Raw genomic sequence first — 12546 nt, forward strand, 5'->3', positions numbered from 1 at the left:
CGGGTCTACGATCCAACGCCGTAAATCTTTCCATGGCGGGCCGCACCTCGTGGGTACCAAACAAAGCAAAACCGAAAGACTAACGTCTTCGTCTCAAAGTCAAAATATTGCGGTGTATGAACATCAAGACATGACTGAGGAAAATGGTGCTTGATCGATTTCATCGATCAGTGACAGCTTTGCCAGACATTGAACCCCCATTTGCCTTGTCGAGACTGGACCGTCTCTCAGACAGTGCATATTCTGCCTAGTGGAAGCTGAATACGCGCGTAGTATGCCCCTGCGTGTTACTGGTATCCGTTTGGAGCAAATCAGTTCAGCCGTCAGCTAACCGTTGTACAGCTACTATGAGATTGGTGAGGGATCCCCACTCAGCTCGATGGAGTCATCAAGCATATCAAATGCTAAAAGATCCCCGCTCTTTTTTCTTGTCAACTCAATGATGTCGTATGCCGCGACAAGGAAGGACTCGTGGTTTAAGTGAACAGACTTCCCGTTGCTGCTGCTGTGGTTGCTTCTCTTCATTCTATTCGTTTTGGAGCATGCTTGGTCTACGGACAAATCCCTTGAGTATGTACATGTGTGGTTCAATTCTTTCCCGTGATTCAAATATCAGAAATCCCCATACTGATCTGCGGCCTTGGTGTTAGACCGCGTCCCCAGCTTCCAATCTGCTGTACCTACAGAAATCCAATCTATCAACGAACACAACATGGATTACCAATACCAAACACCCGCTCTGGACAATCTCATGGTTGCAAAGAAGCGTAAAGACTCTGCAGCTGATGAACCATCTCCCCAGAGTCCGGCTAGCAGTGGAATACTCAATCGCCGCCTCGATTCTAGCTCAATCGCTTACCAACCATTCTCCAACAATGGCTCACTTATGCGCAACCAGGACAGCCATGTCATGCACATGGAGGCAAGAATCCTCAGAGACTTTGACACAATTGATGCTTCGTTGATGGGCAACATGAACATCGAAACATTCTCAGACTATATCGCCCGAGAGCGTCTGAGCTCTATGCCATGCCGCGGCAGCCTCTGGGACAGAGTCCTCCGCTGGGCTGAGTTTTATGCTCTGCAGATTGACAACTATGCTAAGAAGATTGAGTCATTCGTCCCTGAGAGCCAGTATGCAACAAAACAGATTTATACATTGCTCCGCAGCATTGTTGAACTCGGAGAAGCTAATGCTAGCGCTCTCAATACAACCTTCTCGGTTTTCTACAAGCTTGGTCTGTCTTTGTCGTTTCTAGCATCGCATCAAACACAGCTGAGCTTGAGCACCGATGTCCGAGAGGACGTCAGCAGAGCTTTCCGCGACATTCATTATCTGGTTTTTGATGTGGCATCTCATTATCAAGGGTCTGTCCGCGGCCTCTCGCATGGTGCTGTTACCCTCGATTTTACTTCCCTCTTCCGAGAGCCTCTCAACAACTTTGAGAACCGCAAAAATCGGTACGTTTAATGATGGGTTTCTCATAGCTTAACACTAATCTTAACTAGCATCATGAATCATATCTGGAGCCACGCCCTTGGCGGCGATGCAGTCAGAGAAGTGCATGAAGTCCGCAAGTGGCTCGACCAGAGGGCCTTTCTTCTTCGAAGCATACCCGCCAAGTCCCTTACCTATGCATCCCAGTACGATGAGTACACATGTGAATGGTTTCAGAAAACACTGTACGATTTTTCTTGTGGAGATGAGAAAATACTCGCCATCACCGGTCCTCCCGGATGTGGAAAGTCAGTGCTTTCCAGCTGGATTCAGGAGAGACTGCAACGTCGCTTGGGTCAGAAGACGCACAGTACTGTGATGTTCTCGTTTGACTCAGACATTCCAAGCGAGACCACATCGCTGGCTCTGGCAAAGAGCTTGGCACTACAGCTGATGGACCTTCGCCTGGGTAACGTCCGCATGTTCGAAGCTATCGTCCAGGCCTACAACAGCAAAAGCGCTGTGGACATGGAGCATCATCTGTGGAATGCCATCGATGCAGCCTTCCCTGACTCCTCTGAGCCTACTATGATCATCATCGACGGCCTGGACCAGCTCCGTGACAACAAGAAGCAGGTCTGTGAGCGTATGTCGAAACTCTCGACTTCTCACCGTTCTCTCAAATCCATCATCCTCTCAAGGTCTAAAACTTTGCCTGAGAATGACAAGATCTGGAAGACATTTGAGATACAGCCCGATCATGTTCACGATGATATCCAACACATTGCCAAGCATAAGCTACGAGACTGCGTAGCTTACCATAAAAAGAATGACACAGACCGACAAAAGTTCTTGGAGGACTTAGCCAAGAAAGCAAAGGGTAATTTCCTCTGGTTGCTGCTAGCTGCCGATGACCTCAAGCTCTCAAAGTCGCCAGAAGACTTGGATAAGAACTTCAAAGACCTCAAAAGCACACTTGACGAGATCATCAAATATCGTGTTTTCAAGGATGATAATCTTGCTGATAGTGATGTGAAGCTCTTGATCTCATTCATGATGGTGACTGAGCGTCCACTGTCTGTCGACGAGCTCTACGACGTTCTTCAAGTCGACCTTCAGAAGAAGACGAACACACGTCGTGAAATAGACCTTGAGAGCAAGTTTGCGAAGACATCTGGATTGTTACGTCCCAACAACGCAGGGTTGGTGAAATTCTTGCACCCTGCCATACGAGAGTATTTCATCGCCCTGCAGACCACCGGAGAGAAGCTCCTTTCCTATAAAGAAGCTCACACGAACCTGACCTTGAGGCTTCTTATCTATAGCAAGGTCTGTTTGTCCAAGCCTCATGATGTCTCTCTTGAGCCTTTGCCCCAAGGTGATGTGGAGCGTTTGTTCACCGAACACGATCTGTTGGAGTATGCTGTACGCAACTGGACAATTCATTTCCGGCAGTCCACCTTATACAAGCCAACTGGTACCTTGGGTCTCTCGAATGATGTTAAGGCCGCCTTCCCGACTACTCCATTGCTGCCGTTGCTGGAGTGGACATGCTGGGATGCACAGTTCCCAACCACTGAGCTGCTGCCTGTGCACGAGCTTGCCCTGCGCATCCGTTCTGAAGTCTTCCAAGACAAGCATGTTGCGACACTGCAGACCTCTATCACCTGCGCTTATGTGTACCATATGTACTCAACCCTGGACACAGCTGCACCCTACTTTGTTCGAGCTTCACGAATTTGCCAGCACGTGTTGCCAAAACATAATCGCATTACAGTCACTCTGACTGAGACTTTCCTGACCATCACAGACTCGATGACTTTTACCAGTCGTACGGAACTTGTGACTTTCAGAGAGGAAATGCTTAAATTCATCATCACAGCTTACAAGGAAACTCATGGAGAGACGAGTGAAGTTGTCATTCGCTTCACCAAGACTCTAGCTGAGATGTACGTTTCGATTCACGAAGAAGACCACGCAGCAGTGTGCTGGAAAGAACTTCGTACCGTCATTATCAAGAAGTACGGCGAGGGTTCTGACTTTGAGAGAGAGATCTCAGGCAAACTCATGGTGGTCTTGAAAGCTGATCACAATCATGGGGGTATTGAACAATATCGTTATGATATCTTCTCCGTGGGCGAAGACAGCGCTGTCGTTTGGAATCTTGCAAGAATCCAGATGTTTTTGAAGCTCGCACAGGGCTGCGAGCATCGTAAAGAGTTCTACGAAGCCGAGGAACTCTACGTCACACTGTGGACGCGCCTGTTAAGTTTGTGCAGGGGTCACCACTCGCACGATGTTGAGACTCGCATTAGCATGCTTCAAGTGGCCGTTGAATACGTTCACTTTTTAACAAGGCAGCAACGAAAAGAAGAAGCGAAAAACATACTTATCGTTTTGTGGTCCGAACACAAGCACTTCGGCTGCGAATCTGAGGCTTTCTATCAGCAACTGATGATCATTGGTAAACTGATGAGATCTCTGGAGCTTCACAACTTGTCAATCTCTGTATTCGAGCGCGTTTCAAGCTTCTTCAAGGCTGTCGGCAAGCACGAGAGTAGCTATGCTCGTGAATGCGAGGACACCATGATCAAGGTTATTCAAGAGACCTCAGAGAAGCACTCATCTTCTTCATTCAGAAGCGAGTCAACCGACGAGATGCAGAGTGTCGTCCGCAGAATGTTCAGCTCTTCGACGACTACCTTGTCCCACGAGACTATCAAAGTCGCTAGATCCGCTATTCATATGCACATGAAGCAAGAAAACTGGTCAGAGGCCATCAGCCTTCTAATGAGAACGCTTGATCTCATGCACTTCACTGGCTCTTGGGGAGGTGGAGTGTGCTTGCCTAACGACTACGCCGATGAGTCCATCGAGTTTGCTCTTGAACTTGGAAAGTGCTACACAAGAAGCAAGCGCCACTCAGAGAGCTTGGCGGTTTACCTCCAGCTCTGGCAAGCAGTACGAAGTTCTTGCAGCATCGATGATAAGCGCAGAAGTACCATCCTCGAGATCATAGTCCAGAACTATACAGAGCACAAGAGATGGAGAGCTCTGGTAGAGCTTCATAAAGATCTACTGCTCGAGTATCGCAGACACCTAGGAAAATCTCACGAGCGAATAATCGGTCTTTTGTATTTCCTGGGTGATTTGACCCTTGAGCATGGTCACGGTTACCCCGAAGACTACTACCGTGAGATTGTCGAGATCATTGGAACGTCCAACTACAAGCTCTCTTTCAAAGCTTACAAGAGACTCAGCCAGATCTACTACGATGAGAGCAACTGGGTTGAGCTCAGAATCGTTTGTGACGTCCTTTGGAATCTCCTTACCACACAGACAAAGGAGTACGACTATGACGAGAATTACGTCGAGCTGTTGTACATCAGATATTCCTACGTCTTGAAGCACCATAACAGGAGCAATGGCAAAGCAGATCATAAGCTCTTGGCTTTGGTCGCCCAGCAGTACCGAGACATATGTATAACGAAGTTCGGCGCCTCATCTTCGGTCGCTATTCGTGCCAGGATCGAATATGCTTCGGTTCTCATGGAGGATGAGTCGACTAAGGTCGAAGCTGTTGCCGCTTACGAGGAAATTATCACAACCACTAAGAACAGCAAGGTCGTGATTGATGAAAAGACCATGTCGATGGTGAAGAGTCGTATGACCGAAGCCTATGTACATGTACACCGTAAGGGCATCTCGTCAGCAGAGACAACCGAGAAAGCCATTGCAGTGCTGCAAGAAAGACTTCAACAGCTCAAGAGTATCCACGGATGTGCACACTCCGAGACTCTGTCTATTCTCAGCGAACTTGTCTCGATGCGCTACAAAACCAAGAAGACAACAGAAGACGAACAAATTATTGTTCGTATGCTTCAAGAGAACACTATCGAAATTATCACCAAGGAACAAAGATCTCAGGTACTTTTCGAAGCGGCAAACACTATCGGTGCCATGTACATCACCTGTGGCTACCACGCTTACGGTCTCCAGCTTGTCCGGGCTGCCAGACGTCAAGTCATTACAGGTCACGCAGACGTAAAGACCGGCTTTAAGCTTGACAAGTCAATCGGTCGTGTTGCCTTTGTTTTCCTCGTCACCTTCGAACTGGTGCTCAAGGGCTCTTCTGGACACAACTACTCTGAGGTGATGGCAGATTGGCTGACCGAGTCTGTGTTGTTCAATAACTATCATCGATGCCTGACCACTCAAGTCAAGACAGAGCAACTCCTTCTGCGCAGTGCTCACCTCAGACATTTCTGGCACGACCGTTTGCGTCATGACGACATCGAGGAGCTCGATCAACACGTCTTCGAGATCTTCAACAAGCAGATCGGCAATGCTCTGAAGACAAGACCGGAAATGATCAAGGTCTTCCTGACAGCACTTCTAATTCACATTGGATCTGCTGATGCTTATGACATTCAAGCTGCTAGGGCCGCATCTATTGCTGGCGACCATAGAATCGAAGCACTTGTTTCAAGTGGCAAGCACCAGGAAGCAATCGAGGTGGCATACTGTACGTTCCAGTTCGTGATGACTCAAGGCGGCTACCAGCAAGCCGGTCTGATTGGCTATGGATTCAAGCTGGCCAAATACTTGACCATGAAGGAGAACATCCAGGCCGAGATCCACACTAAGATGTTACAAGCTTCAAGAGAAATCATGACTGAAGTCTTGAATGCATGCAAGACCTTGGAGATTAATTTCCTGCAACTGCACGATCACGAGCTCAATGATCTAGTTGAGCTGCTCGGTGAGCAGGAAAACTACAAAGAGCTCGACATCATTCTGGAGTCTCTTTGGAAATCTCGCTCAGGTCAGAAGAACTGGAGTGAAGACACAATGATCAATCTTGGAGAGCGTCTCGTTGTATCACGTCATTTAGCATCCGACAAGGGACACTCTCACCGTGCCATTCACCTTGCCGAAGATATTGCCTACAACCTGCGTCGTGTTCTTGGTGGACTTCACCCTCACACTCTCAAAATGTCTAACCTACTTTCTCAGCTGTACACTGCTGCAAACTTGCACGGCGAGGCTCTCAACGTGCACGAGGAGATCTTGCAGCTCATCGTCTCCGGCGATGATGGCGAGGAGCGCACCACCGACACCGTCAATGCTGATACGGCTTTCCAGCAAGTCAAGCTTCTGAAGGCCGCCTACCAGCGCAATGGTGGCTGGGTCAAGTCCGCCGACTTCTACAAGAAGCTCGTGGTTGATGTGACAAAGATGTTCTCGAAGTCTTCCGATTTTAAGGATTTACAGCCAGTCAAAGAATGGCAAGCCAAGCCTGACAATGCCACTGCCAGTACTGGTGTGTTTGAGAAACCGCAACAATGGATGTTTGTCGTCAAGGATGACATTCTGCCTCCGAAAGGCGGAAAGCATAACCATAACAGCACCTCTGAGGAAGGTTTCCAGCGCGCTCCTCAGCCCATCAAGAAGGGCAAGCAGACTGGATGGAGTTTGAGACGTGTATCTGATCTTTGGGGAATGAGACAGCCCAGAGCTGGAAGATTGGATACGGAGATTGTGATTTGATGAGCATATAATGTGTGTTTGTTTTCAGTTCGAGCCATTGCCTGGTGATTGAGTTTGGTTTTCGTAGCTCTTTGTTTTTCTCATACATTCTTTTTCTCAAATGTATCCATGGTTCTCATTGAATGTCAATATGTATGGATTTCCTTCTGTGCTACTGTGTATGCAAGACGGGTCATAGCCCCTTCAAAGAGAACATTCGTGTCGAAGACAGTGGAGCAAGTATAGAGTGATCAGTGCAAAAAGTGCAAAAAGACCAGTGGTGGCCCACGTCGGAATCGAACCAACAACCTGACAGTTCAGTCAGTCGCAGTGAGGTGGTCTAAGGCGACCTGCAACACTGTTTCCGACTACACCATCGTACCGCTGGTGCTTGAGAAGACCATCCGTAGGAATAAGTAACAACAAGCATGACTGCTTGATAAAGTGATTGACTTTTGTGTTTTACAGTGAAGTGAAACTTGCTAACATGACAAACACTTTTCATCCGCTCTTGCCAGTCACAGTCCACTTGACGGGACTCTTCAGCCCTGCCTTCTCGGCCACTCCTTCCGTCTCTTGCGCCTTTCTGTTCACAGCATCCATCTCAAAGCCAGCAATCAACTTGTATTGCTTGCCCACACCTTCCAACTCCTCTTTGGGAATCACATCATAGATATCCTTGAACCCATCAGGAGCACGTTCGTGAGCGAGCTGGAGAACATGATCGGGGCCGTTGGCTCTGTTCGCCATGACGATCTTGGCGGTTGGTGGCAGACGGATAGCTTGGTATTGTTCGAGAGCCAGAGATATGTTTCGGGGGTTGTTGGTCAGGCAGTTGGTGAGCGCTTCGGCGTCAATGATGGCTTGTGACGCGCCGTTGCTTCCAATCGGGTACATGGCATGTGCGGCATCACCCAAGAGCGTCAGTCTGCCAAAGCTCCAGCGGTCCACAGGATCACGGTCGCTCATGGGGAACTCGTAGACCTTCTCTGTGTCGTCGATGAGTTGTTTCATGCTCAAACCACCGCAACGCCACTCCTGGAACGGTCCTTCGAACTTCGACTTAGGCACTGTGTTTGTCCAGTCTACCGGAGGAGGAGTAAGATCCGGATCATCCTTGTCACGAACACGCAACTCGGCGATCCAGTTCACCAAACTCTTGCCTTTGCGCATCGAAGTACCTGAGATAGGGTACGCGATGAATTTCTGATCCGCATGACCTGCCCAAACCATTGATGCTCCAGTCAAGTAAGGGTCTTGTTCGTGACACCCACGCCAGAGGATACGACCAGAAAAACGAGGTGGACCTTCATCAGGGTATAGCAGTTTGCGAGCCACGCTGTTGATGCCATCAGCTGCAATCAAAACATCGCCCGTCATTTCTGGAATCTCTGGTTGCAGAGCCAAGTCGCCCTTGCGTACAAAGCGTGCTGTGATTGTTCCAGAGGGACTATCTCCTTGCAGACTCTCGTCCTGCTCGAAACTTGCTAAGGCATGACTTAGGTGCACGCGATGAGCGCCAACACGTTCTTTAACAGCATCCAACAACAAAATCTGGAATTCACCACGATGGATACTGAATTGAGGTACAGAGTAACCAGCACTCTCGCCTCTGGGTTCGCTCAAAATGGAATCTCCATGGCGGTTGTAAAAGTTCAGTTCCTTGGTTTCAATGGCTGTTGATTTCAGTGCAGGTAAAAGACCAAGGTTCCTCAGGATCAAGACGGCTGAGGGTTGAACATTGATGCCCACACCTAGGGTTGTGAGGTTTGAAGCAGCCTCGAAGATGTGGATATCTGTGAAGCCTGCTGCGTGTAAGGATAGTGCGGTGGTGAGACCGCCAATTCCAGCTCCGGCGATGATGATTTTGGGTTGTTTGTCTTCGAGGAGAGGCATGATTCAGGTGATTTAACTCTGCCTTGGATCCAGAATTTTCTGTGAAATAGGTGGGTACTTATATCCCTGGCGTGAGCCCCAGATGAGCAATTGGCAGTTTTGTCAACTCCAACTTTACAATCCACTGAGATGACAGATGCAAAAGAAAAAGATGACAATCAAAGAAAGAAGAAATGATATACTCGTGCCCAAGGAGGCCAATGCGTGTGTAAGTAACTATTCTACTTAGAGGTACAGTCCCTGCTATTTGTTCTCTTCCCCATGTCCCGTTTTTGGCTGATTTGATTGCCGAGGTTTGAAGTTTATGGTGAGAACTCCGGGGTCGGAGACGACCAGACCACGCCACAGATGCAATGCTCTGAAGCTTCGGGCCTAGATACTGTTGCGTGTACAGAGTGCTTTCCGTCTCAGAAGTATGTGAAGAGGTACTCTGGTTTCGCATGTTGCGCCATATGCGAATCGTTGTGAGATGTTGAGCACGAGTTAAGCCTGCCAATATCCGTGAGGAAAGTTCAAGATGTAGTGTTACTAACAAGAATGAGTCTCGCAGCGTTCCAAATGAGTACTTTCTCCACTTTCTCCACACGAGGAAATGCCTGTATCCATAGACTTCTAGTTACTGCAGTGGCACAGGCGAACGAACGATAGAAGGTGAAATGTCGTGAATTCGTCTTAATCATGGCTATCGCAGCGGTGGTATCATCCCAAAAAGCATCCTTCCCATCCCAATTCATGTGTGTACTGGTGTTGCTGGTGATTATGCGCACTTGTGTGATCCGAAACACTTAAGCTCTGGCCTGCTTGTCGAGGTCGGCCTCAACACCACGCTGCTGAGTCTTGCCCTGGTCGTGCTGGGCCTGGTACCTAGAAGAAAAGGTACAGTTAGCATGTTCCTGACGTGAGAATGGCACATCAGCAGTCGAGAAGCCATCTGGTGGCTGTTGACCTGCTCTATTTGTACCCTTGTCTTACTTACTTGGCCTGATCAGCGCGGTTGCCAGTGATGCCAGCAAGAGCACCACCGACAGTGCCAGAGACGCGGTCGGCGATACCAGAGCCCAGGTCGTTGAGTTGGCCCTTGGCCTCTTGCTCCTTGCCCTCCTGGTTCTGCTGAGCACCCTGCTGCTTCAGAGACTCGTTGCCGAGCATGTTACCAAGGGCTTCCTTGCCGGAGCCCAGGGTCTGGTTCCACGAGCCGGCGCTACGGTCGGGGTCGTTCTGAGCGACACCTGAGGCGGAGACGCTGTAGCCGCCGACGTTGGCTCCGGCGTGCGAGGCGTCGTTCTTGAGGTCGGCTTCGGCCTTCTTGTTCTCGCCAGCGGTCTGTCCTTGTGTTAGTGTCTTATTGATCAGCAGTGAAGGTGTCTTAGCATACCTTGTCGGCGTTGCTGCCAATGATGGAGCCGAGAGCAGACTGAGCGGCGCCCGAGGCAGAGTCGATGTACGACTGGAGAGTGGAGGTGTTCTTGTCAGACATGTTCTTAGTGTTTTGAGGCGGGGTGTTGTGGTTGAGGTTGTTTCGAAGATTGAATTGCGAAAAGAGTAGATGTGTATTGTGTGAGTGTTCTTGGGGATGTACACAGGTTTAAATAAATGTTCATGGACTGATTGTTATGATGGCCGATCCAACTTTCGATCGCATGTGAAGCCAATGACTTCATGTGGCTGAAGCTGTTGGACCCTGTCTAGCGAGTGGCTGGGACCATATGACTTCACTGACTCCTCTGACATTCACGATATGGACCCTTCTAGATCCTCTTACCTGTTGGCTGACGACGCGCTGGGCTACGGCTGGGGAACAAGTTTTGTTCGTGTGCTAAATATGGTATGCATGCCTCATAGCATGGCACATCGGGCTTGAGAGACAAAGCAGCAAATGTTTCACTGAGAGATGACCTATCATCCACTGCAATAGAGAATCTACGACGCGTGGTCTTGCCAAGAACTGTACGTTGAGCAATGTGACCATGTCAAAAGCGATGGAATTTAGTCTACCCGTGTATGCGTACAAGGAGAGTGTTAATCGTAGCCAGTCTTCTTCGTCGCAGCCAGCTCGTGCTGCTCTGCTTCGCTCCGAGTTCCTCACCGTTATCTAGTCGTAAAACCACCAATCGGATGTGCATTCTAAAGTCTTCTGACCGAAAAGAATATTCTCTTGGTTCCCTCCCTGTGCCATGATTTTATATTGTGCGCCAAAGGCCACTCTTCCAAGGTAGCCTCGACCTTCCATTGCGTGCCTGTTTCCTCACCAATCTCCTTCCACATTTGCTTCCACGATTCGATGTTTTGCAAAAACATGTTGCCGCTTCCGCTGGCAGATGATTCTTCTTCGTGAGCCCTGATGTTACCCACCTGACGTCCAACCAGGAGCGAGTCTTTCTTTGGCTTGAGAAGCTGGACAACGCGTCTTGCAATCTGTTTCTGTCCTTCCCACCCAAACAGATGGAAGAAAGACGATGCGTGAATAATGTCAATGTTTCCTTCCAGAGGTGTAAGCTCTGATTGAGCCTCGAAGACATCTGCAGCGATAAACTTGGCTCGCAGCCTGTCCTTGTCCTTGAACAGATCATAGCCGAGATCCAAGAATCCTTGATGAAGGTCACTGCCGATCAAGGCTTCGTCAGAAACTTCATCAGCAACCAATCTGCGGATATCTTGTCCGAAGCAGCAGCCCAGATCGAGGTATTTGTCGTTGCCAGATTTGAGTCTGCTAACGATTTCAGGGTATGTATCGAAGCCAGCCAAGGGCATGTCCAGAAAGCGAAATCCGCCGATGCACGGATATGGAAAGACTTCCCATGCTTTCTCGCGCTTGTCGCTTGTCAGCAAATACGAGTAGTACGTGTCTTGTAACCAATCGCTACATAAAATTGTTTTGTTCTTCGGATGATATTGAGGGATACTCACGATTCTCAAGACATGCGGCACGACCTCATCCGAGGGTATCTTGCAGTATGTTTCAAGGACTGACCGAGCCTGAGGGTTCACATCCTCTAGCTCGGCTTGGTACCAGTCCACGTTTTTGTCTCGAGTGCCAACTTCTGCCATGTTATAGGTGCGAAGAGAGATGGCGGTCACGTTAGGAGTCGAAGTTGACGATGGCTACGTCAAAAAGGATAATCGGCAAATCAGTGACGACTGTCGTCACACTGTGAATAGGCCTGCCCACCATCACAATCACCAGAGACACACCGCGGAATTCCCACTATATATCGCAGCATTAGCTCATCTATCTTCTACCTGTCGCTGTGCTTGGCAGATCTGATGAGGCAGGCAGCAGACTCTCACGAGAGGCTCAATTCGCGTTCCAGGCGGCAGTGAAGTCGGCAAGTGGAGGAGAGTCCGACGCAGCTGCCTGTTCTGTATACTGGGCTGCAATCAAGACAACAATGATAATCAAGCACTCTTTATCAGCTTGCATTCAACGTGCAGGCTAGGGACGCAGCAATCAATGTCGACAGACAGGTCAGCATCTGAGAGAAAAATAAGAATAAAAGTAAAAATGCAAGGACAGTCAGGTCCCCAGTCCCCGCAAATACTTGGTCAGTGCCCTGCGATTGCGGGCAGCGAAGCGAAATTTTGCTATCTACGACACCTCGACGCTGCTCGTCACCATTGCTTCTCGTATTGCTCACATCGCCTGTAGAAGACTACCGGCGTATTCACGAACCTCGAAAGCTCCT

General features: G+C 49.1%; 4 protein-coding genes across 4 annotated transcripts; 1 reads left to right on the plus strand and 3 right to left on the minus strand.

Moving 5' to 3' along the window:
• Nucleotides 1–964: 964 nt before the first annotated feature.
• M437DRAFT_55449 (uncharacterized protein) lies at nt 965–6988 on the plus strand (the record flags this gene model as incomplete). Its single annotated transcript, XM_041022876.1, has 2 exons — nt 965–1461; nt 1510–6988. 2 exons carry the CDS (start codon nt 965–967, stop codon nt 6986–6988), a joined length of 5976 nt encoding a protein of 1991 aa, XP_040877063.1.
• A 480-nt stretch (nt 6989–7468) lies between these two features.
• Nucleotides 7469–8863, minus strand: M437DRAFT_87220 (FAD/NAD(P)-binding domain-containing protein; the record flags this gene model as incomplete). The annotated part of the gene is made up of 1 exon (XM_041028599.1): nt 7469–8863. One exon carries the CDS (start codon nt 8861–8863, stop codon nt 7469–7471), a length of 1395 nt encoding a protein of 464 aa, XP_040877064.1.
• Nucleotides 8864–9648: 785 nt separating this feature from the next.
• Nucleotides 9649–10340, minus strand: M437DRAFT_77801 (uncharacterized protein; the record flags this gene model as incomplete). The annotated part of the gene is made up of 3 exons (XM_041026883.1): nt 9649–9727; nt 9840–10186; nt 10239–10340. 3 exons carry the CDS (start codon nt 10338–10340, stop codon nt 9649–9651), a joined length of 528 nt encoding a protein of 175 aa, XP_040877065.1.
• Nucleotides 10341–10987: 647 nt separating this feature from the next.
• Nucleotides 10988–11911, minus strand: M437DRAFT_55540 (uncharacterized protein; the record flags this gene model as incomplete). The annotated part of the gene is made up of 2 exons (XM_041022894.1): nt 10988–11674; nt 11771–11911. The coding sequence occupies 2 exons, from the start codon at nt 11909–11911 to the stop codon at nt 10988–10990; spliced, it is 828 nt and encodes a 275-aa protein (XP_040877066.1).
• Nucleotides 11912–12546: the final 635 nt, after the last annotated feature.

This window comes from Aureobasidium melanogenum (genome assembly GCF_000721775.1).
Source record: "Aureobasidium melanogenum CBS 110374 unplaced genomic scaffold scaffold_22, whole genome shotgun sequence".
NCBI lineage: Eukaryota > Fungi > Ascomycota > Dothideomycetes > Dothideales > Saccotheciaceae > Aureobasidium > Aureobasidium melanogenum.